The sequence below is a fragment of the Necator americanus genome, chromosome X (assembly GCF_031761385.1).
Source record: "Necator americanus strain Aroian chromosome X, whole genome shotgun sequence".
Lineage (NCBI taxonomy): Eukaryota > Metazoa > Nematoda > Chromadorea > Rhabditida > Ancylostomatidae > Necator > Necator americanus.
In genome coordinates, this window is record NC_087376.1 from 18,313,930 (window position 1) to 18,338,150 (window position 24,221).

A 24,221-nucleotide genomic window follows, 5' to 3' on the forward strand; every position below is an offset into this window, starting at 1 on the left:
CATGTCCCGACTGAACTTCCTGTCAACCCCAAGTGTCCTCAGATCTTCCTTCACCATCTCCGTCAGAACTTTCGTTTACGACCAGGAAGCCTTTTCCAATTAAGATCTAGAAGCATCCTCAGAACTATTTGGACAAGACGACCAGACGGTCTCCTCATAACGTGACCAAAGAAGCGGGGACGGTTTTCCATGACTATTTCAGAAGGCCGACCAAGGTGTTGACGTTTTTCACATGTCATCCGCCGGCACACCATATCCACTTCCGAATAAAGTTCTTCGTTATGGCACACCAACGGCCAAGAATAGCCTAACAGTCGTCTAAACAGCTTTCTCTCCATGCAGTCAAGCTTTTTCATTACCGTCGCCGGCGCTGCCCAAGTCTCCGATCCGATTCATGATAAGGTCATTTCTGGATAGGTAGACTCACAGCTTGACATCGTTGGCGATGGGGATAGACCACAAGCGCTTCGTCAATGAGTTGAATGCCGAATTAGCTTTAGCGCATATTAGAGCCAAAAGCGGCTTCGAAGTTCAAAAAAAAAACTAACTGTAGAGGCTTCGAATACTCTTGCCGCACTCGATACATGATAGGACGAATCGCGGAAAGGTAGACTTGTAGCTTGACTTCGTTGGCGATGGGAGCCGACTCCGACCACAGGCACTTGGTCCATGAGTTGAATGCCAAGTTAGCTTTAGCGCATCTTTTCTGAATATCTCTCTCGTAGCTGCCATCGTTATTCACCATACTGCCCAAATAACAGAAGTAATTCACGAGTTTGATAGGTAGTCCATCCACCCTGATTCCCGTTGAGGATCTCAAGGAGACCCACATCTACCTGCATTAATCAAGGCGGAGTCGCAGTCTGTAGGCTGCAGCTAATTTCGATGCAAGGTTTACAACATGTTGTAACTTCGCGCTGCTAGAAGCGAATATTACTACATCGTCCGCGTACTTCAGATCCACTAACGGACGTGAAGAGGGTGCTAAATGACATCGGCGGGACACTGCTCAACTGTTCTTCGCATTATGTCATCGACGACAAGGTTGAATAGAAAGGGTCCCGCCATGGCCCCTTGTCTCAAGCCAGTTTCCACTTGGAACGGTGTAGTACATCCAGCTGGTGTTCATACCGCAGCAGTTGCTCTTCTATTCATGCCGTTCATTAAGCGTACGACTTTTCCTGGAATTTCATCGTCGCGAAAGGCATTGAGAAGACGGCCTTCATCCAGGATGATCCAGGCTCCGCTCCAAAACCTTGTACACTACACGCAGCAATGATATTCCTCGATAATTACTGGGTTGCGTAACGGATAGCTTCTTGTAGAAAGGGATTATAATAGCGTGTCTACACGAGTCAAGAATCCTTTTGTCAATCCATACTGAACGGATGATCTTCGTCATCTCGAATCCCAGAAGGAGGAAGATATTTCAGCATTTCTGCACTAATTCCATCGTTTCTGCCGCATTTTCCATTCTTCATTTTTTGAATACAGACCAGAACCTCCGACTCCGTCGGTGGGTCTTCGCTGACCGTAGTGTATGTCTGTCTCTGAATGTGCACGAGTTCAAGGCCTGACGGCTCTTGTCGGTGCAGCAAAGTGTTAAAATGCTATCTCCAGATGAGCAAGGTTGCCTCCCGACAGCGACTTAGTTGGCTGCGATCAGGACAGGGGAACATCTCTTCATCTTTATACAGCCTTAGCAGAGTATAAGCTTTTCTCGGGTTCTTGTCTTCACACGCCTTCTCAAACACCTTCGCTCTTGACGTCCATTCGTTCCCGTGATCTCAGCTGACGACGCTTTCTCCTTTTCAGACGCTTCTCCTGGCTGAAGTCACCACTAGCGCGGGCAACACATACAGAACTGTACGTGGATTTTGTCTCCGCAGATGCAAAGGCGAACTTCTTCCTCGGTGCTAAAACCGGGAGTGTTTTCTTTGCACCGTCCTGAATGCATTTAGTGAAAGAGTAAGCGTCGTCCACTCTCTCCCTGGTCCGTAATCCAATATTGATCGACACTCGTTAGCGAAACTTCTTTCTGCATTCCTCGTTTTTCAGACCTGTTAAGTCGAGCTTCGGCTGATGTTGAGCCCCCGATACCTTTGCTGGAACCGTTCTATAAAGCTGAGAAGAACTAAGCGGTGGTCGGAATCAAATTCAACGTCCCAGACAGTTCTAGATTTTCGGATATCTGACAAAGATATGTCCTTTTTCAGAACGTAATCGAACTGAAGTTTAAGAGTCGGCTTCTTCCGCTTTCGCTGCTCTTCAGGCGTTAATGGGGTCCCTGGCCACGTAAGCTGATGGCGTCGATGTATGGGATAGAACCATTTTCCAAGCACATCGGATTGTTGTTCAGGTCCCATCTTTGCATTTCATTCATTGCAATTTCGACAGTTACCGCCTGCTGACTTGGTATTTTGGATATCAGGATACTGAGTTCATCATAAAACGCGTCCTTCTTGTGGTCCTCTGCGGTCTCCGTAGATGTATGAGCACTTACGATCCAGAGTTTGAGTCCTCTGCGATCCCGCAATCGTACAAAGGCGCATCTTGACGTTGATCCAAACCCCTCCACCAGGTTGTTATAATAGTTCCCAACAGCTATTGCGGGGCCTCCTACTTTCCTTTCATTTGCATCGCTGCAGTAGATGGTGCAATTGTCGATAATGACGAGAGGGCGATCCTTGATAAATGTGTTCTGGAATGCAGCAAACAGTGCATGCAGATATCGCAGAAGTCTGGGTAGGCGTGTTGGAGTTCACTTGACAGCGACCGGCAGTTCAGTGTAATGAGACGGATGTTTGTCGCCCAAGATTCCATGTTTCCCTCAGGCATTCGACCTTTCAGGGTATGGGCTCTGGCATGATGCTGGTCGACATCATCTTTTCGCAATGTATGGGAAGTTTTTTTTTCACATAACAGTGCAGGTTATACAGCTCCTATGTTCCCAGTGCGTACACTCGAACACCTTATTGCGTTTAGTTGAAGCAGGGCCACCACGAGCAGGTAGCAATCTGACTTGTGTTTGCGGCCCCGTTTGCGCTAATATTCAAGGTACAAGATGAAAGACAGGTTCATGATCTAGCTACGAACCACACGAATCTTTGCTTCACGAGTGACAGTTGCTAGTGTAAGAAAAATAGGAAAAAAAACCTTTAGAAAAATGTGCCCACATATAGAAGCGTGTTTCAATTTTAACAATATAGATCCCTGGACGAACTACCAAAGTCTCCATGGATATCATCACAATCTGGGAATGATAGTACGTACCGTTAGTAGAATGAACACGGTGTTGTTTATGTTAAATAATATCGAGCAAGGAAGATATAATTTTTTGTGTAACCAGTTCTGATGTGCACGTATATGGTCGTAGTAGAGCACGAAATACACTAGCAAGATCCGAATTGTCAAAATCATGAGGAGGAACCCGTAACAGCGCCTTCATTTGTAATGGATTCTGTCTTTTGAATTTTGTTTAAAAAGAGATAAATACATAATTGGCCTTATCGCAATGAAACGAGGTAGACCTCTGTGCCACATGACGCTTCTTAGATAGCATTCTATTACGAAGGTTTTACGTCAGCGCTTTTTAAGTGTATCTTCTCAGCTAATGTGCGTAATAAGCTGACTGCTTCTTTAATTCATTTTCTTGAGCTGTAGCCAAGATTGGTATTGATCGTCTTCATTAAACAACGGCTAACGTTTCGGCGTTATCTTCGCCTTCGTCAGAGCCTGGAAAATTCAGAGCCATTAGTGATTTATCTCCTCAAGCGCCTCATCACCCTACAGAAAACATCCAAACGGTAGGCAAACTCAAACAGCAACATATTGGCTAGTACTTACCTCATTAGCTAGACTTATCAACGCAGCAGACCACCACGTACCACTACTATGAGTCACAAGGGTTTTATATAGGGACCTCACGGCCCGCCCCGTAGATCAAAACCCGCGTAGGTCTTGATATGGGGATAACTCGTTTGTGATAGCAATGCACTCATCCTTCTTGTTCATTTTTGGACTTTTGGCGGTTATCCAAAAGGCCTCTAGTGTTCTGCGTGCTATGATCTCGGACTCGCAGGATAATATACGAACTTCTACCTCTACTTCGGAGTTTGGATGGTACATTCTACGGTGTGCTCCAAGTGGGGTGAAGGTTTTAGATCTTACGAGTCCATCTAGATGCTCCTTGACTCTGATACACAGAGGACGTCCCGTTTCCCCTATATAATCGTCACCGCACAACCTGCACGTGATACGATACACTACTCCTGATATCATGCAATCACCGTCGCTGCCATACAGGCAAACAACGCAGCTGGAAGTTGTGCAGAGTCGATCATACGCACGATTACGTACCAGCTGACCCTTGAGATTCGTTGGAGGTATTTCCACAACTCTCACGTCATTCTGTAGACCCGCTTTTCGTAGACAACCCCGTATCTCTCTGCTCATAACATCAGATATATAAGGTAAACAGAAACGGATCTTTTGTGGGCCATCCACTACGTTTAATCTTTGAGAGGGATGTCGTGCTTGTCGGGTAGCACCATTCCAGCTGGGTACCCAATGGATATTGCTACTTTATGGGCCAGATTTACAGACCATGTTTTTTCCTGGCTACTCGATAAGACTCTTGCTGCCGTTCTGTACATGTTACCTATAACAGATTTTTTCATTTTGCTGGGTTGCGCTGAAAGATAGTGGATTAAGATGTTTTTGCTACTGGGTTTCCGGTACCACTTAGTCTCACATATCCCATTCCGCAAGTAAATGTGCACATTCAAGAAAGCCAACCAGTTGTCTATTGGTCTCTCCCTTGTGAATCTAATGTTCGGACACTGCTGATCGAGAAGATTGAAGCACGTGTCTAGTTCTGCTTGTTTTGAGCAGAAGACGCAGCAATCATCTATGTAACGATAATACAGCAGTGGTTTCCGGTCTATTATTGGCTTTTCGATCTTGGCCATGAAAACAATGGCGAGAGTGGGTGCCAGCCTTTGTCCCATAGCTAGGCCTCTAAGTTGTCGGTAGTACTGTCCCGACCATCGGAAAATAGAGCAATTCAGGCATTCGTTTATCAATGTCATGATCTGAATAATGTTTAATCGATACTTGTTCAATGAAGCCTGGTGCTGCGTGAGCAGTTCGTGAACAGCCTGCATCGCTACATCGTTTGAAACATTCGTATAGAGTGACGTAACGTCAAAGGTCCCTACTACACATTCACGCTAAAACGAGGTACTGCAGAGATGTTTTAGGAAGTTGTTAGAACTGCTGAGGTGGGCAGGGACATATTTGAGCAGCTGATTTAGGATTATGTTGAGCAACCAGGAAATTCTATCCGTGGGGCCCCCGATACCACTAACGATAGGTCCCACTTCAAAATCACGTGGATCGAAGTGAGGCCATTTTCAGAACAGAACACGACTGACTGCTTCTGCTGTTTTATGCAGCAGAGGTATATGGCTTGTTAAGCACATTTGATGCAACCCTCTGATGGTATTTCGAACAAATTGGCGCAACAATTTTGAGCCCAGAAGAAAGGAAAGACTAACAATCTCCAAGTCCTCTCTTCTTGAAACCTCGGCAATTGATAGTGTATTTATTTTTTCTTGTTATGCCAACGAGGTTTAGGTAAAACTTTTTTATTGGCCTGACGTTTCGACAAACTCGTCTTTTTCGAAAGCCTGAAAATGGTTCGAGGTCTTTGATACCATGCATATCCCATCAAACTCCTCCTCTCTCCTCGCCAACCTCCGATATTGTTCCAAGTACACCACGCAAGACCTTAAAAGGAAAACAACTAACCAGTTTCACCGACTAGCGGGGTTGATAAACCACCGCGTTCTTAAAGATTGTCACCAAGGCGAATGAGATCTACGCACTGTGCAGTATCATTAAGTACAGTTCGGGATGTTCACCAACACAACATCATTTTGCGAGCACAGCTGCAAGATGATGTTGTGTTGGTGAACATCCCGAACGACAGCAACAAGCGACAGTTAGTTCGCAATAGATTCTACCATAGGCAATGCGGGTCAGAATGTTGCGTGGTTTGTCCATTCGGTAAGGCCGGTGATTGCACGAACATCGGAGTTATTTACCAAATAGAATGCCTAACGTGCAACGCTATTTATATTGGAGAAACTGGAAGGATGCTGGACGTGCGTATCAAGGAACATTTGGCTGGTAAAAGGCGAGGGAGTTCGATGACACCGTTAGGGCGCCACAAAAATGATAAGCATGATGGAAATAAGTTTGAAATTAAATATACGATATTAGCGCACGAGAAAGAAATATCTGCTAGGAAGGCTTTGGAAGCATTCTGGATTTCCGTCAGGAATCCGTCCATGAATAACAAAAATGAGTGCTTATACCAATGACTTCTTGCCGTTCGTAACACTCTGTGAGCTATAAGATTGCCCCACATGCAGTTCCTTAACGTTATCTAGACACATTACTTAAGTATACTGCACAATGCGTAGATCTCATTCGCCTTGGTGACAATCTTTAAGAACGCGGTGGTTTACCAACCCTGCTAGTCGGTGGAACTGGTCAGTTGTTTTTCTTTTAAGGTCTTGCGTGGTGTACTTGGAATAATATCGGATGTTGACGAGAAGAGAGGAGGAGTTTGATGGGATATGCATGGTATCAAAAACCTCGAACCATTTTCAGGCCTTTGAAAAAGACGAGTTTGTCGAAACGTCAGGCCAATAAAAAAGTTTCATGTTAACCTCGCTGGCATAACAAGAAAACATAAAAGGAAAGACTGCTATTTCAAACAGTCAATCGTGTTCTTTCTGATTGTTCATTCTTCGGCCTCGTTAATTCTCGGTCCATACACTGCACGGACGCTCACGTAGATGAGACAATCCTTAACGTACTACATTATCGGTGGAGCTTCCGGAATGTCAAAATATGCTCGAAGTAAGCCTCTGGAATGTCAGAATAAACTTTTTATAAACCCCTTCACAATGTCGTTGTGAACTTCCGGAAAGACGAGAGGTGCGCAATCGAAGCATATTGCACTATTTAAGCAGCCGTTCGCATGCGTGTTTCCACTTTCTGAAGAAGGCATGTTACCAGCCTGCAGCAAACGTGCTGGGAAACAGACACGCGGAGGAGTCAAAGAGGTGAAATACAACGCGGGAAGTGGCCACTGCTATGAAACACTGCAAAGTCCCATTTACGTCTTGCGACACGAAGTAAATGTACGATAATACTCTACTACGGCTCACAAATCCGATGTCGTGAGACAGGTCCCACCAATTTTTATAGTTTTGTTGTATCCCACCCCATTTCACCAGTCTACGACGCCAGCGCACAAATCCAATGTCGTGGAGCCTGTCCCATCCTTTTTCATTGCTTGTGGCTTCGGTGCACCAATCCGGCGCCGCGGGACCTGTCCCACCCCTTTTCATTAATTGTAGCGTTGTCGCACTAATCCTACGCCGTGAGGCTCGTCTCACCTCATTTCTCCGCTCAACAAGGCTTGCGCAACAATCCATCGCAGTGGGACCCGTGCCACCCCTTATCACCGCTCTACGACGCCAGCGCTACAACGCGTGTGGTTACCCACCTTGTCTTTGCCTTGCTCACCTTGTCTATTCTCACGGGATCCTGTCACCTTGTCTGGCCATTCATCGCCTCAGCCCTCTGCGCCAAAAAACCATCATTACCATCAACTGCTACTCACAAACATCAGCTTCTGATTAATATTAATTTGAAACGTTTTGTGAGAAGCTGGAGAAAGTGATCCTTCTACAAATTCGTCGTCGGGGACTTCAACGCAAAACTAGGAAAGCCTACAGAAGAGGAAATTTGGACTAGGGGACCGGAATGAAAACGGCAATCGTCTCGCCGGACTGCTATCCGCCGCTTGCCTCTTTCATGGGAATTGTCTTTTTGTGGATGAAGACCATCGTCGGTGGACATGAGAATCGCCCATGTCCACCGGCGCGACTCGTGCAGAGATCGACCACGTATTCGCCATCCATCCGGTGGTGTCTCCTTGACGTCGTGGTAGTGCCATCCATTTGTAGTGGTTCACCGTCTCCTTTGCGCAAAAATCGACCTACCCACACGTTGAAAAGGAACATCTGCTATCGGCAAGGAAGGATGAAAGAAGTTGTATACGACGATTGCATATTCGAGGATTCCTTGTCCTAAGGTGGCTGGCACATCGAAGAGGACCCAACGAGATACAGAGGATTACGAGCATGTGCGGAACGTGCCTCAAATCTGCGCACGACAAACTTGGATCGAATTTCGAAGATTACCAAGGAATTGTTGGAAAGAAGGACTTTGATGCTTCATAGGAATGCATCGCACACAGGTTAGTAGCAAAAAGTAGCTGCAGAAATGCGCTGTGGGAGGATCTTTCGAAATCAGGCAGAAGAAGAGTCTGGAAGCAGTACAATGAAGAACGAGACTAAAGAAGTGCTGCAAGGATCTCCGCGAATATAGTATTCTGCCAGCAGTTTAGCTGAGTGAAGATGGAACCTTTTCTCGTTGTGAGATGGAATTCTTTACAGAAGTGTTCTACTCGAACCTTTCCCGTTCATCGACTCCTGTGTCAAACTCGAACATTACCACCGGTTAGACTCCATCATGGACTCCCTTCAGAAGTGTTATGGAAGACGTTACAGCCGAAAACGAGTAGCTTCATTGAAGTCGAACTTGGAGAAGAGAACATAATGCCCACCTAAAAACAACAGGGTGGTCAAACAAGAGTGCATCGTATCCAATGCGGGTTTACTCTACACAAATAACACAGTGAAATTCCCATCCTACAACAAGAAGTATCGGTATCAAGAGCATGAAACCTGGCACAGTCCCCCGACCTGATTTTATATCAGAAGACTTTCTTCGGGCTGGTGGCCATCCACCTCATGTAATTTTAGCAGCGCACATTACGTCCTACCTTCAGAAAAAAGGACCCCAGACCGTTGGAAGGCCTCGCCAACCATTCTTACCCATAAGAAAGGTGACCGAGAGGACCTTTGGAACTACCGTTCGATATGCTTGCTGAGCGTGTTATACAAAGTCTTCACCAAGATCATCCTCACGCGCAGATCCGGGACGCTGGATGAAGCCCAACCTCAAAAACAAGCTGAATTCCGTCAAGGGTTCAGCTTCTTGGACCACATCCAGACCGAGAAGCTACTCACTACCCACAGAGCCCTTTAGAGTTGTCTTCTGAAGTTTGACCGGCGTACACAACACCTAGCCGGTCTTCACAGCTCCGATTTGAGAGGAATGTCCCGTCTTCGCGACCCTGCGGAATATATATTGAAAGCAAAGCATAGATGGGCCGGTTACGTTATGAGAATAGTCGGCGATAGGTGGACTAAAAGAGCGCTGGAGTGGATCTCAAGAGAATGAGATGAGATGATGAGAGATGCTAAAAGACATCAAGGGAGACCGCCAACGAGATGGGGTGACGTGTTTGTTACACGGATGGACCAGCTGAGAACTCAGTTGGATACGGCTCAAGGACCTGGTCAACGTCATTCACGAAACTTGAGAACATCTTGGATGACAATGACAAGGGAACAAAACGAGTGGAAGAGACGCTGGAGCTACCTCGTCCTGTGAACAAGGACCATCTTCTAAGTATCTAACTAAGTATCTGCCATCTAGATACTCCTCACACAAATTTATCTGAAGCAGCTCTGAAATAGCATTAAATGAAGGACAATGTTGCGGGCAATTAGGATGAAGAGAATTCATCACTATTGATCACCTACACACAGTTGCAAAATTCATCAAACTATCGCAAGACTCAAAAATACTGTTGACTTTAAACCTAAAGATGCTGTTATCCTCTACACCTTACACTTGAAGGACGCGTCCGATCCTTTTAAAATGGGAACGGTTATAGATGCTTCGGGTTTTGTCTCAGTTCACAACAGGAGGATTCTTCTTGATTTGGATAGGTTCAGAACCAGAATCTCGTCGTTCTACTACCACATCACCATTGACTTGAAGTTAGGAGCTCGAAGGTGCGAACTAATCTTTACCAAATATTTTAATCCCATTCTTGAGAACACGTTGGACATTGAAATTGAGATTGGTTACCATGAAAGTGAATTTATTTCCGGCGGGTTCCCATCGTTTCCCGCCGCTTTGGTTTCTTTGGCAAACGTGCGGCGTCTTTGATAGCTGACGTAGAAAAGAAATTCGAATCCCGTCCCTCAGTTGTGTGAACCAGGATACTCCTAGCATCACTCTTTCGACTGCGGATCCAATGATGCTCACCGCGTTTTCTTCCTGCTAACGAAGTGCCCGGGTTTCTAAAACATAGGTCAGAGCAAGAAGAACGGTGGTCTTAAAGAGGTGAGCACGGAGCCGGGTATTCTTGGTCTTCTTCACTGCATCCTTAATGCTCATTCTTATACGCTCCACAAGCCGCTCGCTTCCTCCTGCCAAGCACGGGCGTCTGGTCGTTCTTCGTGTTCATCTCCCGATCCAGATAAACGTAGCTGGTGTATTCGGATATGTTTATTCCATTAAGACATTAAGATATGAAACTGGAAGATAGGTTGGAGGAGGGGGGATTTTGTCATGATGCACATCAAGAAAAAAAATGCTTTCCTCTCGTGTTGGCGGGGAGAAGCCATTGGGATACTCTAAAGTGGAAATAATGAGTGTAACTGTCCTTAGAATTGCTTCGAATATCCCACTAAATCAGTTCCATCTGGGAAAATTATCGTTAGGAAGCCATACCTCCTGTGACAACTTATCCTCAAGAGGATATTTAGCTACGATGCTACGAGCTATTAGCATCGACAGACCATTGCGCTAGTCCTGCCTTATGCCCCAGCCTTCTCACCCATCAGCTTTCAGCTGTCGCTTATTACTGATTATCGGTTGATCACATGGGGTGAACTCCAAATCATCTTTTCCGTCTGCATGGAGGGAGATGTATACAGCATGAAACTTTCATTAGGACAATTGATTATTTTGATTTCATTCCTTCCCTGCTTGTAAAATGTCTAGTTTTCAAGAGCGTTGCTTAAGAAAAAACAGTTTCTGGACAGATGCACATGAAATCGGTGTTCTAGGCCTCCTTCACTACACTTCCGTTACTCATCGCTACCTGAGCAGGTAGTTTCCTTCTGCTCAGTTCTAGACCAAAGATCATCCATTGTATCTGGGATTTATTGTATCTGGGGTCTCAGGATCAACATCTTGTTTAGGTGCTTCTATAGTCCCATCTCCGTCGCCATCTTTCCACATGCTTCTTAAAAGCCGACCAGCATTTGTTTCGTTTTGTTAATTTCTGATGAGACGAGAACACTTTTGTCACGAGCGCTGGGAAGAAAAAAAAAGAAACAAAGAAAAAAGCTATTCTAATTTTACAAAAAATGTCGCTACTCTTATTTCCTATCGATCGGTGAAGGCAAGCGAAGCGAACACCAAAAAAAGCCTGAAGTACGGCTTTAGCCGGATGTTCAGACTGGTATTATAAAAAAAGGGTTAAAGGAAAAAAGGGGAAAAGGGGAATTAAATAATTTTTCGCTTCTGTTTCGCTTCTGTTTATAAGTTCGCTTCCGTTTCGCTTCTGTTTATAAGTTAAAGTCCCTAAATGTTGGCATGCATATGAGAAAACATGCTTCTTCTATGGCTTTTAAGGTTATTGTGGAGCTTACCGTCCAATCCATAACAGAGATTAGTGAATTCTCCAGCAGCTTCAAGGCAGACGTATGGTTCTCCCAGATTTGGAGAGATCCTCGACTTGATTTCACCGACCGCAACTACTGCATCAAAAATATTTCATTAGCTGCTCATAAATTGCAGCAACTATGGTCTCCCAATGTTTGTTTCGTGAACAGCAAGAAGGTAAGGATCTGCATAGGAATGTTTTTTCCGTTTTACAACATCAACGACATTGACGCGATTATTTGCAGGTGGAAATCCATTCTTCTCCATCCCAAAACATTTTATTGCTGGTGTTCCCTAACGGGACAGTATGGCTCAATTTTCGTGTTTCATTGGTTGGTCCGTGCAAGCTCGACCTTACATACTTTCCCATGGACCGGCAGTCTTGTAACTTAGTGTTTGAGGTTCAAATGCTTTTCTTTTAACAAGCCTTACCAATCTCTTTTTTTCACAATGAAGTTGGCTGTTAACATTGCAAGATCTGATAACTGCTCATTCCTTCATTTCGTCCTTTCGTTACAGAAATTTTAAAAAAGTAGCAAAACAAACATTTTCTCAATGATTCGGTGCAGTTCACACGCCTTCCCTCTTTTGTCTTCCCATTGCTGGCCTCAACTTGTTTTGAGCTGATCTAATTTCACCTTGATCACTTTGCTTTTCGTTGATCTTTGAACTTGTCGAGCCGACGTCAGTAACTTTTCCATTTATCCCGATTGCGTGCCAGAGTTGTCCTTTGGTTTCTCCTCTCGCGTGGAACAAGTAGAACATCAAGGGAATTTTTTTAAGACTGTGAAGAAGTCTGACCATCGGGTGACGGTTCTCCTATAGTGCGCTTAATATCGGCTGATACTCGCCCAATCGCTCACAGTTTTGATCCAAGGGTTGTCGTTGAAACGCATCATGTCTGGACCATCTTATTTTGCTTCCCTTGGCAAACGCGGCGGCGTCTTTAACCTTCCACCGCTGACGTACGATAAAACTTCAAATCCTGTTCCTCACTTGTGTGAAACGGTATATTTCTAGCATCACGCTCACCGCATCTTCTCCCTGCTTGCGAATTGCCCAGATTTCTGAAGCATAGGTCAAAGTAGGGAGTACGGTGGTGTCGAAAAGGTGAGCGCATAGTCGGTTTTTCCTTTTCTTCTTCACTACATCCCAGACGTTCTTAGGATATCCAAGACGTTCGTTGTCTTCTGTCCAACTGGGATCATGTTACTTTCCTTTTTATCTGCCCACTTGGACAAACGCAACATTCGCTTTTTTGGTCTAGTTTTTTTTCGTTCGCTGCATTCGGACAAGTATGTTTCGTTGAGCGTAAATAGCGCATACGAGAACCATCCGTTTGATTCTTTAAACATAGTATTTTGCAGATTCAGCTGAAGACCGATACATCCACATGTTTCGTCAAATTCCTCCAGCATTTGTTCCGCTTGGCTGATGCCAGATGTTATCAAAATGATATCATCAGCAAAGCCGTGAATATGTTAGGTGCGTGTCACGTTTGTGTCACGCTGTCGGACCTCTCTCTTCACTTCAACGATGATATTTTTGTAGAATGACGAAATATTGGTCGTGAAGTTACTCTACAACTCTCGAAGTACTTTTATATACTGAATAGACTCGCCTCGGGTGTCCAAGGCTTCAGTAACCTCTTTCGTCTCAATTGAGTCTAAGGACTTTTCCGGTCGATGAACGAGAGACATAATGGGATCTTGTACCTCAATGCGTTTCGAAACAGTGTGAATGTGATCAGTCGTGTTGAATCCTTTTCGGAACCATGCTTGCAGCCAGGAGTGTCCTAACATCACTCGTGCGAGCAAACATAATTTCAAAAAGGATTCATCTAACATTTTTTCAACCTTGTTAAGGATCGCTCTTGTAAGGAGCATGGAGATGACGGAGAGTAGGCGGATTGGACGATAGTCGCCGATATCATGTGGATCTCCTTTCTTATACAACGACACTGTCTTGCTGGTCTTCCACTATTTAGAAACATTGCATTCCTGCGGATATCGTGTAATGAGCCTTACCATAATGTTGACAAGAACCGGGGGTAGACTCCTCACATGTTGTTAGTTGTTGTTAGAAAGAGTCGATGTTCTTTGCCATAGTTCTATTGACGGGGACACCAATCCCACCAACTCTTCTGGTGTCTCTTCTGGTTTGGTGACTTCTGCAATCCCGTCCTTCCTGACGCTACCGTACCAGCCTTTACTCTGAAGTCAAGAGACTCTTTCTCGTTACTGTGACATGGGTAAGATTTTGAACCCTTGGGTAGTTTCTAGTTTTCTAGTTTCTTGGTTTGCAGGAGACGTTGCGCTTTTCTGGAGCGGAAAAGTGGAATTTATTTGTTTAAGGCGACTTCAAACTCCTCCCTTGTTCATTCTAGTCGCTTGATTTCAGACTTTTGGCCGAACGGAAGTGCGGCATATAAGGATGTTATGAGTCAAACTTTGCACAGCTCATGATCTATCTGCGTCTCAGAGAGGCACTATGTTGCTTTTGGTCCGCAGTTAGCTCCCTATTCGGAACGTAAGGAAGCGCCACGTAGCTTCGCGACTAATCGGCTATGCCCCTTTTAGTGAGATAAATCAGTGGTTGGACTGATCTAATTTAGGAATAGATATTGCGGTTTCGCATATTTTCTCAAAAGAAAGAGTTAGCATACTCATCTGTTCCCAAACAAAGAGAATATTAGGTAGATAGAAATTACGACGAGTCCAATGTTGGGGCAAGCTCACTTTTTGTTCATCTTAATTTGCGAGGGTCGGCAAGTCACACTCTTACAAATGAAGCCTTTGAGAAGTTGCTACAGACTCAGAAATTTTGAACTAGCGAGAAGGGATCTTCCTCGTATTAGGTCTACAGAAGTTGAAAACAGTGCGCAACTGCGCAAGAAAAAATGAAATAAATCCTTACAAACTAAAATCTTGGGGGCGACCAAATCAAACGATAAAACTAGTGTAAGAGGACTTACTTCACTAAGACAATGACGAATCACATGTATCACTGTTGTACGGAAAAATAATAAAGAACCAGAAGAAAATGAGTTTCAAGATTTTTCCGCATACTGTAGATAGAGTTTAATGCAGGCCTTCACCGAGCGTCGTCATATTACAACATTTATGAAGAAAAACATCTTGCTTTCTTAATGTTATGGGGAAAATGTAGTTGAAGGGGACTCTTTCTTACTTACAAATTATTTTCTTAGATCTATTCGTGTTTCCTTCTTCATGTTTAGAGCTATTCGTTTAATACTGCGGAAGTTCGAATAATTTGGAGAGACTGGGACCCTGTTTCAATCCCTGATCCTAGCTCAAAAAATCTTCCTGATTTTGAGCTTGTGCAGTTCATGTGGGTTTTTCGCTATCCACTTTCTTGCACGCTTTTCGATATTGCGTTGCAGGCATCGCAATGCAACTCTTGTTTATACTGCTGGTTTGTGGGATCAGTTGGAAGTTGAGTTTACTTTCAGAAGATTGTATGGGTACTACGTTCTTCAGGTTACTGCATCTTTCTTTCTTTCTTTCTTTTTCTCAGCTTTTTTGTGAATATACTTGCTTCTCCAAGGAGACGTATACCACATGCAGAGATTTACTCCAAAGAAGGTTTCTTCTACTTAAGGAATTAATAATGGTTAAGCGAAATGAAAATGTGTTCCAAGAAGATATGAAAGAATTAATTCGAAATGAAGTTGAGAAAAGGTAAGCAAGGAATTCAAAAGAAGTAATGCAATACGAATAAAGGATGAAGGAAAAGGTGTCTACCACTAATACTCTAGTACTAATACTAATACTCTAGTACTAATACTAATACTAATACTAATACTCTAGTACTAATACTAATACTAATACTAATACTTTAGTACTAATACTAATACTAATACTAATACTAATACTCTAGTACTAATACTAATACTAATGCTAATACACTAGTACTAATACTAATACTAATACTAATACTCTAGTACTAATACTAATACTAATACTAATACTAATACTCTAGTACTAATACTAATACTAATACTAATACTCTAGTACTAATATTAATACTAATACTAATACTAATACTCTAGTACTAATACTAATACTAATACTAATACTCTAGTACTTATACTAATACTAATACTAATACTCTAGTACTAATACTAATACTAATACTAATACTCTAGTACTAATACTAATACTAATACTAATACTCTAGTACTAATACTAATACTAATACTAATACTAATACTAATACTAATACTAATACTAATACTAATACTAATACTAATACTAATAATAATACTAATACTAATACTAATACTACGAAGGAAGAAACCTAAAGAAATTTTACAGTGCCTTTGTGGAGATAAAGATCTGCTAACAGTGTTCTGAACGAATTATTCATTGGTACCTCTTTTCTTCGTGGGATGGAAATTACGATTACGAAGAGGATGTCCTCGAACCGTTTCATCTATTAGCTCCTGTGTCGAGCCCGAGCATAGCTAAACTGTTCTCATGCATACAGTTGAGGGTTTCTCCGGAGCTGCTGTACAGTATGCTTCCTTAAGGTTTCATACAAAGTATTCACAAAGTGACATGAAATATACTGTATCCTAAAGGTTGTTAAGATGGATTTATTGTAACGGTTTCCGGCCTGACGTTTCGACATTTGCACTTGACATCACTTTTTCAAAGTTCCACAAGTGCTGATCTATTTGCAGTTTGGATCACTAATGACGTTAACCTGAGTTTGCTAAACACATGTAGCAAATGGAGGAGGCACAATCAACTTCCAATTGCACCGTTTTGGTATCCGCATAGACGTTGATTCTCGCTGCGGTTGTCACGCGCACCATAAATGGTAATTGGGCCCGGGACCGTAGGTGACTTAAGCTCATGCAATGGTGCGAACGAAAGAGATCGCTGGTGGTAACCGAGCCTCCCTTCCAGTTGTTCGTACTCGGATTTTTTGTGAAGATCTAGAATCCTTCTTGTGTTTTTTTTTTCTCTGTGATCATGTGTGCATGCCATACAAAAGATGCACATTGTGTTATCCCTATGCCACACTTATCACTATGCTCTTTGAGCGCTGAGATCAGATCTTTTCTTCGTTTATTGCCCAAATGTCTGTTGATTTGGACGCTTGGTTGTTGATCCGTCCCGTCAACACATAATCCACATCCCGTGCTAGACCTCAAATACTTGACTTGATATATTACTCCGGTTTCAACTCAGCCATTTATTTCACCGTATGGATGAGTGATGCTAGCCTTAGATATCCAGTGTTTGTCACACGACAAACTGTTTTCTGTTATTGTCGGTGTTATATACAACACCGCTACTAACTTGTGTCCCAAAATCCGTCGCCGACGGATTAATCCGTCGCAAACCGTCGGAATTCTTGGAAGTGGTCAAAATTAGATTTTGAAAGTACCATTCGAAAGTAAATGAGCTGCTGATTTCAAATATACTTCGAGAATTTACTTTTGACAAATGTGTGGCCTGAAAACGGGCAAAGTTTCCTCAAGCCCCGTTAATTACTTTCACACCTCCGCAATCCTTCCATTGGCATATCCCGCGGATACATCTCCATGGAAGGAAGAGGTGTTCATAGGATTTCCGCTTATTTCTCGAAATTGGACAAAAAAATGTTCATTACATTCGTAATCAGGAGGTTATTTAGAGCATTTTGGTACCCCACATCATATGTTGGTCCGAAATTTCCATTCTCTTCAGAAATTCACGAAACTGCTCCATTGAAGATTAATAAAACGCCATGCTTTTCAAGCTGGGAAAATTCTCCTCGGAAATTTATCAGCAAACAACTTGTACTCGACAATAGTTTATATTGTAAGCTTCTAGCTTTGAAAATGTCTCGTTTTTCCAGTTTCAAACCTACAACATTACTTAATTTCGTTATTTGGTCCAGTTTTTGAAAAGCTGTCGACAGCTTAGAATGAACGCTTGAGTGTCGCGATTCAGTATTTGCTTAGAACTGTTCTTCCTTTACGAGAACTGAATTAGGCGCTAACATTGGATGAGAGCTAGACATGGTTTTCGAGTGACCAAATTGAGGAAATTTTCGTTTCTTTTCACAAAACAGAAATTTTTGCAGCCTCTATGAATTTTTTCAGTACCTCAAATACCCAGTTCTTCTCACAAAAAGACGCTGTTTCGAATGATGTTGAATTCACTTTTATTTACAAACTTCAAAATTTCAACACTGACTCCGCCCTCTTATAGGGCAGGCGATATTCTATAGCTGGAATGGTTATCGTGGCCCAGGCATGGTCTGCCAGGCATCTCACACCTTCGATAGGTGACTCCTCTCTGGGGATTCGGCGACACAGAGAGACAATAATGTTTGAGCATAAATGAAGGTGACGAGAATACAATATAAACTATTGTCAAGTACAAGTTGTTTACTGATAAATTTCCGAGGAGAATTTTCCCAGCTTGAAAAGCATGGCGTTTTATTAATCTTCAATGGAGCACTTTCGTGAATTTCTGAAGAGAATGGAAATTTCGGACCAACATATGATGTGGGGTACCAAAATGCTCTAAATAACCTCCTGATTACGGATGTAATGAACATTTTGTCCAATTTCGAGAAATAAGCGGAAATCCTATGAACACCTCTTCCTTCCATGGAGATGTATCCGCGGGATATGCCAATGGAAGGATTGCAGAGGTGTGAAAGTAATTAACGGGGCTTGAGGAAATTTTGCCCGTTTTCAGGCCACACATTTGTCAAAAGTAAATTCTCGAAGTATATTTGAAATCTGCAGCTCATTTACTTTCGAATGGTATTTTCAAAATTTAATTTTGCCCACTTCCAAGAATTCCGACGGTTTGCGAAGGATTAATCTGTCGGCGACGGATTTTGGAACACAAGTTAGTAGCGGTGTTGTAGATCTGCGGGGTGGCATCATTATGTATTAAGTTAATTCGTAAGTTTCCCGCCACACGTTTCCACATTCGGTGACTACTTCAAGTCCCAACTCCCGTTCTTCACGGAGAATGGAATCGACAAGCTATCCGCCCGTTGTTGGCTAATGAGAGATGAGCATGGTACATAACTCTAATTTCTGGGCCGGTTCGTAATTGAAATTACAAAAGAGCTGGTGGGAAATTTATGCATCAATCTAATAGTTGAACTCACATGAGACAGCGCTGTATCTCAGCGCTAGTGTTTGAAATGTCAAACTAGACTGCACAATACAGCAATAAAAAGTATAATACAATTTCATAGTAAAAATGTAACTTAACAAGTTCTAAGTCATAATATATTGCGATGGAATTAAGTATAAGGAACAGCTCATGGACAAGGGAACATGGAATCCGTTCACTAATTTACTTTTATGTGAATATCGAACCAAAGGTCAATAGCAAACTGGATTTAAACAGAGTTTCTGCTACGTAGACCTCATCCAGATCCTGTAAAGGGTCGGAGAGGTTTGCAGGAAATATCAACTGGTCATTGTTCTAACAATGAGAAAGCCTGCGACAGCGTAGAAACCATTAGAAACCAATACTATACTTTTTATCGAATTGCTTGAGCTGTAGGTAAGGTTTATACTAGGATAGAATAGATAAAAGGTCTGGAGAATCAATCCAGTTGTGATGTGCCAATGCGTTTGTCTCTAATTCGGCATCGTCGAGGATTTTTTTTTATGAACGCATGTAGGCCTTTACAATGCATTGCGGAGGCTAGCTGGAAAACACTACTAGAAAACATTTCAGCGTTTTTATCCTCCAAGACAAGTCTGGAACCATTTTATCGACCTTGAAGTGATGAAAGGCTTGGTTGTCACTAAGGCTTTTCGCACCATCGGTGGATGGTGCAGCCACAGTCGGACCTCTTATCGACTTCGCTCTCACACGCCGGTGTTGAAGTTTCTTTATTACCAACTAACCTCCCGGCGTTATCGCCGGAGCCTGGAAACTTAAAGCAATCAGTGACTTGTCCTCTCAAGCGCCTCATCACTCTACAGAAAGCATTCAAGCTACAGGCAAACTCAAAGAACAACTCATCGGCTACTTTTTACCTCATTTGCTGAATCTGGCAACGCCACAGCTTCCCACATACCACAACTACGAGTTACAAGAGTTTTTGCTATACTGTCAATGTTGGGAGATCAAATTGTGGACGCGCCGTACATAAGAGCCTTAGGTAATTGCTGTGCTCGATGCACCAGTATGACACAGCTACTCCACCGTACTCTCACCATACCACCCTTCGTAATTTACTAGCAGGGTCAAGTGTGTAGTTGAAAAAAGCCTCCCTGAAAAGACCCCCTTCCCCATAAAACCACTCTTGAAAATAACCCCCGTTCTCCGCTTTTCCCACTTCCCCATCTCATTGCTCCTAACATAGCCATAATATATCAATCAAAAACTAGATATAATTCGAAGGAACAAATCGAACGCTTTATATGAATAAATCAAAATAATAAAAGGTAATAAATATTAACAAACAGTGCTACAATATCTATTGTTTTAATTTAGTCAACTAATCGGTAAGTTAGGTGCTATAATAAACATTAATGTAGGTAGCGCTCTAAATTAAATAAAAATATGTAATGCAATAGACGCCACAAACAACTCATATCAAGGATTGGAAGAATGTCTGTACATATGTGCACTCGTAAGTTGAAAACATAGGGAATTTCTTAGTGTGTATCTGACGACACAATTTTTCCATTTCATACTGATTACGAATATTCAAGATTTCGAGCTCCTGGGGAATCTTGGTCTTTGCAAAACAGTGAAAAAAGACTTGATAACGACGCTGGACACGCAAAATTAGTAAACATTAAGTACAGGAAAACCGATGAAAAAAATTTTCATCGGTTTCCTATACTTGATGTTTACTAATTTTCTTACAGAACCTTACTCTTTCACAGTGATCACAGATTGTGAGTAGTTCGATCTCCTCCGGGATCTTGATTTTTGCAAGCGAAGAAAAGTACTGAGAACGACACTTCACCGGTGATTTTTCCAAAATTATATTTACAGCATTAGAATTTGGTGGTGATTTAAGCGATTAGTACCGAACATGATTGAAAATGACTGCTGGACTGGTCGTATTTTGGTTTTTTTTTTTTCTTGAAATAAACATTAAAAACTCAGCGCAAAGAGTTGTAGAGGGCTGTGAGTTTTGTAGAGAAAGATTTGCGTTACAAAGCGGTTAAATTATCCTTTGCACAAATATAGACAAAATCTCTATAACAGTGTAAAATTGTATTGCATGCAATTTACTATAAGGGTCGTTATTCAGCAACATGTACATGTAGAGAGCAACAAGTAGAGCCTACTTTGCACTATTTTTATCCTTCTTCCCAGCCGTAGATGTCTTTTTTCGCTTAATAATAGGATCGAAATTGTAAGTGATAATATGAAAACTCTAAACTATAAAACAAAGGTATTAGTTCCTTTAGAGTTCCTAGCAGCAAAACAAAACAAGTGGCACAGCTGATAGAAAAAGGCTTTGTTAAGACTACGAAAGCCTATTTCACGAAAAATATTGAAACTACAAAAAACAAAACGAAAATCGTTCTGAAGGATTTCCTCTGTACTGTTCGGGGAATTTAGTGCAGTCCTTTTACTGAGGATGCGTCGCGTCGTCATGTTACAACAAGTTTTACTGTATTCACCTTTTTCAGGCCTACATGCCCACATATCTCTCCGTGTTCATATCGTGGATAGCCTTTTGGATCGACACGAAGGTAGTTTTAATGGGAAGTTCGCAAGGATGTAATTTGGGTATAATTTGCAACAAGGATGTATTTTGTAACTCATCGCCTAACGTTCCGGCAAGACCTTCGGACTCTGAAATCAGTTGATGCAACATGCTACTTATACGAGCACATCTATTAAGAAATAAACAAACAAAACCTTTTATGTATCCCATTTGTTTTGGATTTTGTTCTAATGATAGTCTGTGAGTTTCTTCTGTACACATTAGTCACTGTGTTGCAGGCTTTACCTGCAAGAATAACTCTTGGTGTGTCTTCTCTAATGGCACTGACATTCCAGTTTGGAAACATTGTCAAAAATCTTCCCCGAGTCAGTTACGTAAAGGTAATCTCTTTTTAAGAAAGATTGCTTAAGGGAAAGGATTTGTAGCAAAATATCTCTTTCTAACATACTATGATGAGTTGTTCTAGCAGGAACAGCCGCCACTCAAATTTATCTACTTAAGGCCCTCGACATTTGGATGTTCGGCTGCGTTGGATTCATCTTTCTTTCACTTGTTGAGGTACTGTTTTTCCAATCTTCTATTCTATTACCCATGCGAGCAGCACTTGACAAAATGATATCGACACACCTTTATTCAAAGACCGATGTGATCCAGTTATAAGCACATATGTGAGAAAGCAATCAAATCACAAAAGGAGTAAGTGGTATAAGGAGTAAATCAATCAATTATTCACAGAGCTTCTTGTCTCTGAAAACTGAAACTTCACTAAATACTACGTCCCCAACCTCATCGTAGAGATTGTGAGCCTTAGCTTCTTCATGACTGCGCGCACGTGATACGGGACCTCAATTCTGTCCATATTTGAAAGTGCTGAATAGGCTATGTTACACATTAGCTGACCCCTCACCTGAGATTGACAATACCAGTCTGAACGTCCGATTAATGCCGGGCTTTCACACTTCCTGTAGTGCTCGCTTCACTCTCCCTTTGTGGTAAATAAGGATTCAAAGCAGTGGCACATTTTATAATTTTTTCCGCGCAGCTAAACCTGTTTTTGTTGCTAATGACGATTCTTCTCAACATTATCGGTTCTCCTCTCCTAAATATCAGCATTGTTAAAAATTTTGCACTCTTCTTGCCAAAGTTGTGAGTACTACAACAGTTGTCGTTTCAAGAATATTCAAACTTGATTTTACGTCTATATTGTCTGTATACCGCAACACTATTGAAAGTTTTTTCCTCCTCATTCCTAACAATTAACAGAGAAAGGTGTGATAAAATTAAGTGACGTGAAAATCATGACCATACTGATGAAGATAAGGATCCTACGTCAAATCAGTTAAGCGGCTTACTCTTACTAAGCGGTTGTTTGTGCATGTGCACTTAATTTCTTACGAAATAATCTGGCAAATATGATGGAGGCAACGAGTGAACACACGGAGGAGAAAACGAGCGAAAAACCCGTCTCACTTTGTTTTGTTGCTCTCTGGCGCTCGAGCATCGATTCGACGCCGAGAGATCCCTCTCACCAACTACTCTACTTTCTGGTACCGGTGCATATATCTGACAAATGGGTCACACTCTGCTACCTTCTGGCGCCAAAATGCTTGACTGACGCTGCTGGATTCGTCCCACTCCAGTTTTTTGCCTTCTACAACATTCGCATCAGTTCTCGACCCCGATGGAATCGTCTCAGCCCATCTTAGTACTTTCTCGCGTGGGCGCACAATCTGACGCTTTAGGCCGGGAATCTTACTCTATATCTTAGTCTCCTAATTGAATGCCCAAAACTAAGATCATAGAGGCTCCTAGGAAGCCACTGTGATTTATGTTTTTAAGGATCCAATTTTCATCCGGTTTTTGTGTGGTTCTGCACGATTAACGTTTGTTGTGAAAGAATTATAATAGAATACCGGAATATGTTCTGAAAAATGTAACTGTACACAGGTGCACAAAAAGTGAGGCAGAAATCCAATTCCTGCAAATAGCCGTCTTTTAGGAGATGCCTTGGAAACATGAGAAACTACTGAACTAGCAAAATGTTGCTTTCTAGATGTTAGAACCACAAAAGATGAAAATAGTGTATAATTACACGGAAAATACGTCATAGGGACAAAGCAAACAATAGAAATAATGGAATGGAACTTCACTAAGACTCTCATATTATTCATGCACAACAATCATGCTATATAATAACGGGCTTATTCTGTCACGTGTGTGTGTGTGTGTGTGTGTGTGTGTGTGTGTGTGTGTGTGTGTGTGTGTGTGTGTGTGTGTGTGTGTGTGTGTGTGTGTGTGTGTGTGTGTGTGTGTGTGTGTTGCATCACAGTGCGTAGACTTCATTCGCCTTGGTGACAATCTTTAAGAACATGGTGGTTCACCAGCCCCGCTAGTCGGTGGGACGGGTCAGTTTGTTTTCTTTTTGAAGGTCTTGCGTGGTGTACTTAGAACAGTATCGAGACTTCGCAAGTAGGGAGGAGTTTGATGGAATATGTATGGCATCAAAGACCTCGAACCATTTCCAGGCCTATGTTAAAGACGAGTTTGTTGAAACGTCAGGGCAATAATAAAGTTTCACCTTAACCTTGTTGGCTTAACACGAAAACAAAGAAGTATTTGTTGTGTACATCTCACGGCCGTGGTATTGCATATTTTCGTAGATGATTGATTCTCGCGTTTATCGTACCGATTAAGGATTTGTTGCGTGTTGTTTGTTGTGGCGGCGTGAAGGCGAAATGAGGGAACAGTAATAGAAGAATAGTTGAATAGGTGTGAAAGATCTTGTGCGAAGTGTTTCTTGTAAAATATTACGATGTTTTCACAAACTTCATTTCTGTTGGTTTTTTCGTGATTTTGATCAAATC

General features: G+C 42.3%; 5 protein-coding genes across 7 annotated transcripts in view; 1 reads left to right on the plus strand and 4 right to left on the minus strand.

The window, feature by feature from the left end:
- Nucleotides 1–24,221, plus strand: part of RB195_023991 (uncharacterized protein) — a gene marked incomplete at both ends in the record, with an annotated part of 38,905 nt that overhangs the window by 4,139 nt on the left and 10,545 nt on the right. For 2 of the 3 annotated variants that reach the window (XM_064211622.1, XM_064211621.1), the window contains 7 exons: nt 11,629–11,847; nt 11,916–12,071; nt 14,909–15,021; nt 15,074–15,170; nt 21,320–21,382; nt 21,636–21,737; nt 21,859–21,915. In XM_064211622.1, the coding sequence (XP_064067506.1) occupies nt 11,629–11,847; nt 11,916–12,071; nt 14,909–15,021; nt 15,074–15,170; nt 21,320–21,382; nt 21,636–21,737; nt 21,859–21,915 (807 nt within the window). Of the gene's footprint in view, nt 1–11,628; nt 11,848–11,915; nt 12,072–14,908; nt 15,022–15,073; nt 15,171–21,319; nt 21,383–21,635; nt 21,738–21,858; nt 21,916–24,221 lie in introns of those variants that run through there. The other variant, XM_064211620.1, reaches the window with a different exon arrangement.
- On the minus strand, nt 63–832 carry RB195_023992 (uncharacterized protein; the record flags this gene model as incomplete). Its single annotated transcript, XM_064211623.1, has 2 exons — nt 63–318; nt 549–832. The coding sequence occupies 2 exons, from the start codon at nt 830–832 to the stop codon at nt 63–65; spliced, it is 540 nt and encodes a 179-aa protein (XP_064067502.1).
- RB195_023993 (uncharacterized protein) lies at nt 1,747–4,455 on the minus strand (the record flags this gene model as incomplete). Its single annotated transcript, XM_064211624.1, has 3 exons — nt 1,747–1,916; nt 2,329–2,701; nt 4,360–4,455. 3 exons carry the CDS (start codon nt 4,453–4,455, stop codon nt 1,747–1,749), a joined length of 639 nt encoding a protein of 212 aa, XP_064067503.1.
- Nucleotides 4,512–5,090, minus strand: RB195_023994 (uncharacterized protein; the record flags this gene model as incomplete). Its single annotated transcript, XM_064211625.1, has 1 exon — nt 4,512–5,090. One exon carries the CDS (start codon nt 5,088–5,090, stop codon nt 4,512–4,514), a length of 579 nt encoding a protein of 192 aa, XP_064067504.1.
- On the minus strand, nt 7,872–8,102 carry RB195_023995 (uncharacterized protein; the record flags this gene model as incomplete). Its single annotated transcript, XM_064211626.1, has 1 exon — nt 7,872–8,102. One exon carries the CDS (start codon nt 8,100–8,102, stop codon nt 7,872–7,874), a length of 231 nt encoding a protein of 76 aa, XP_064067505.1.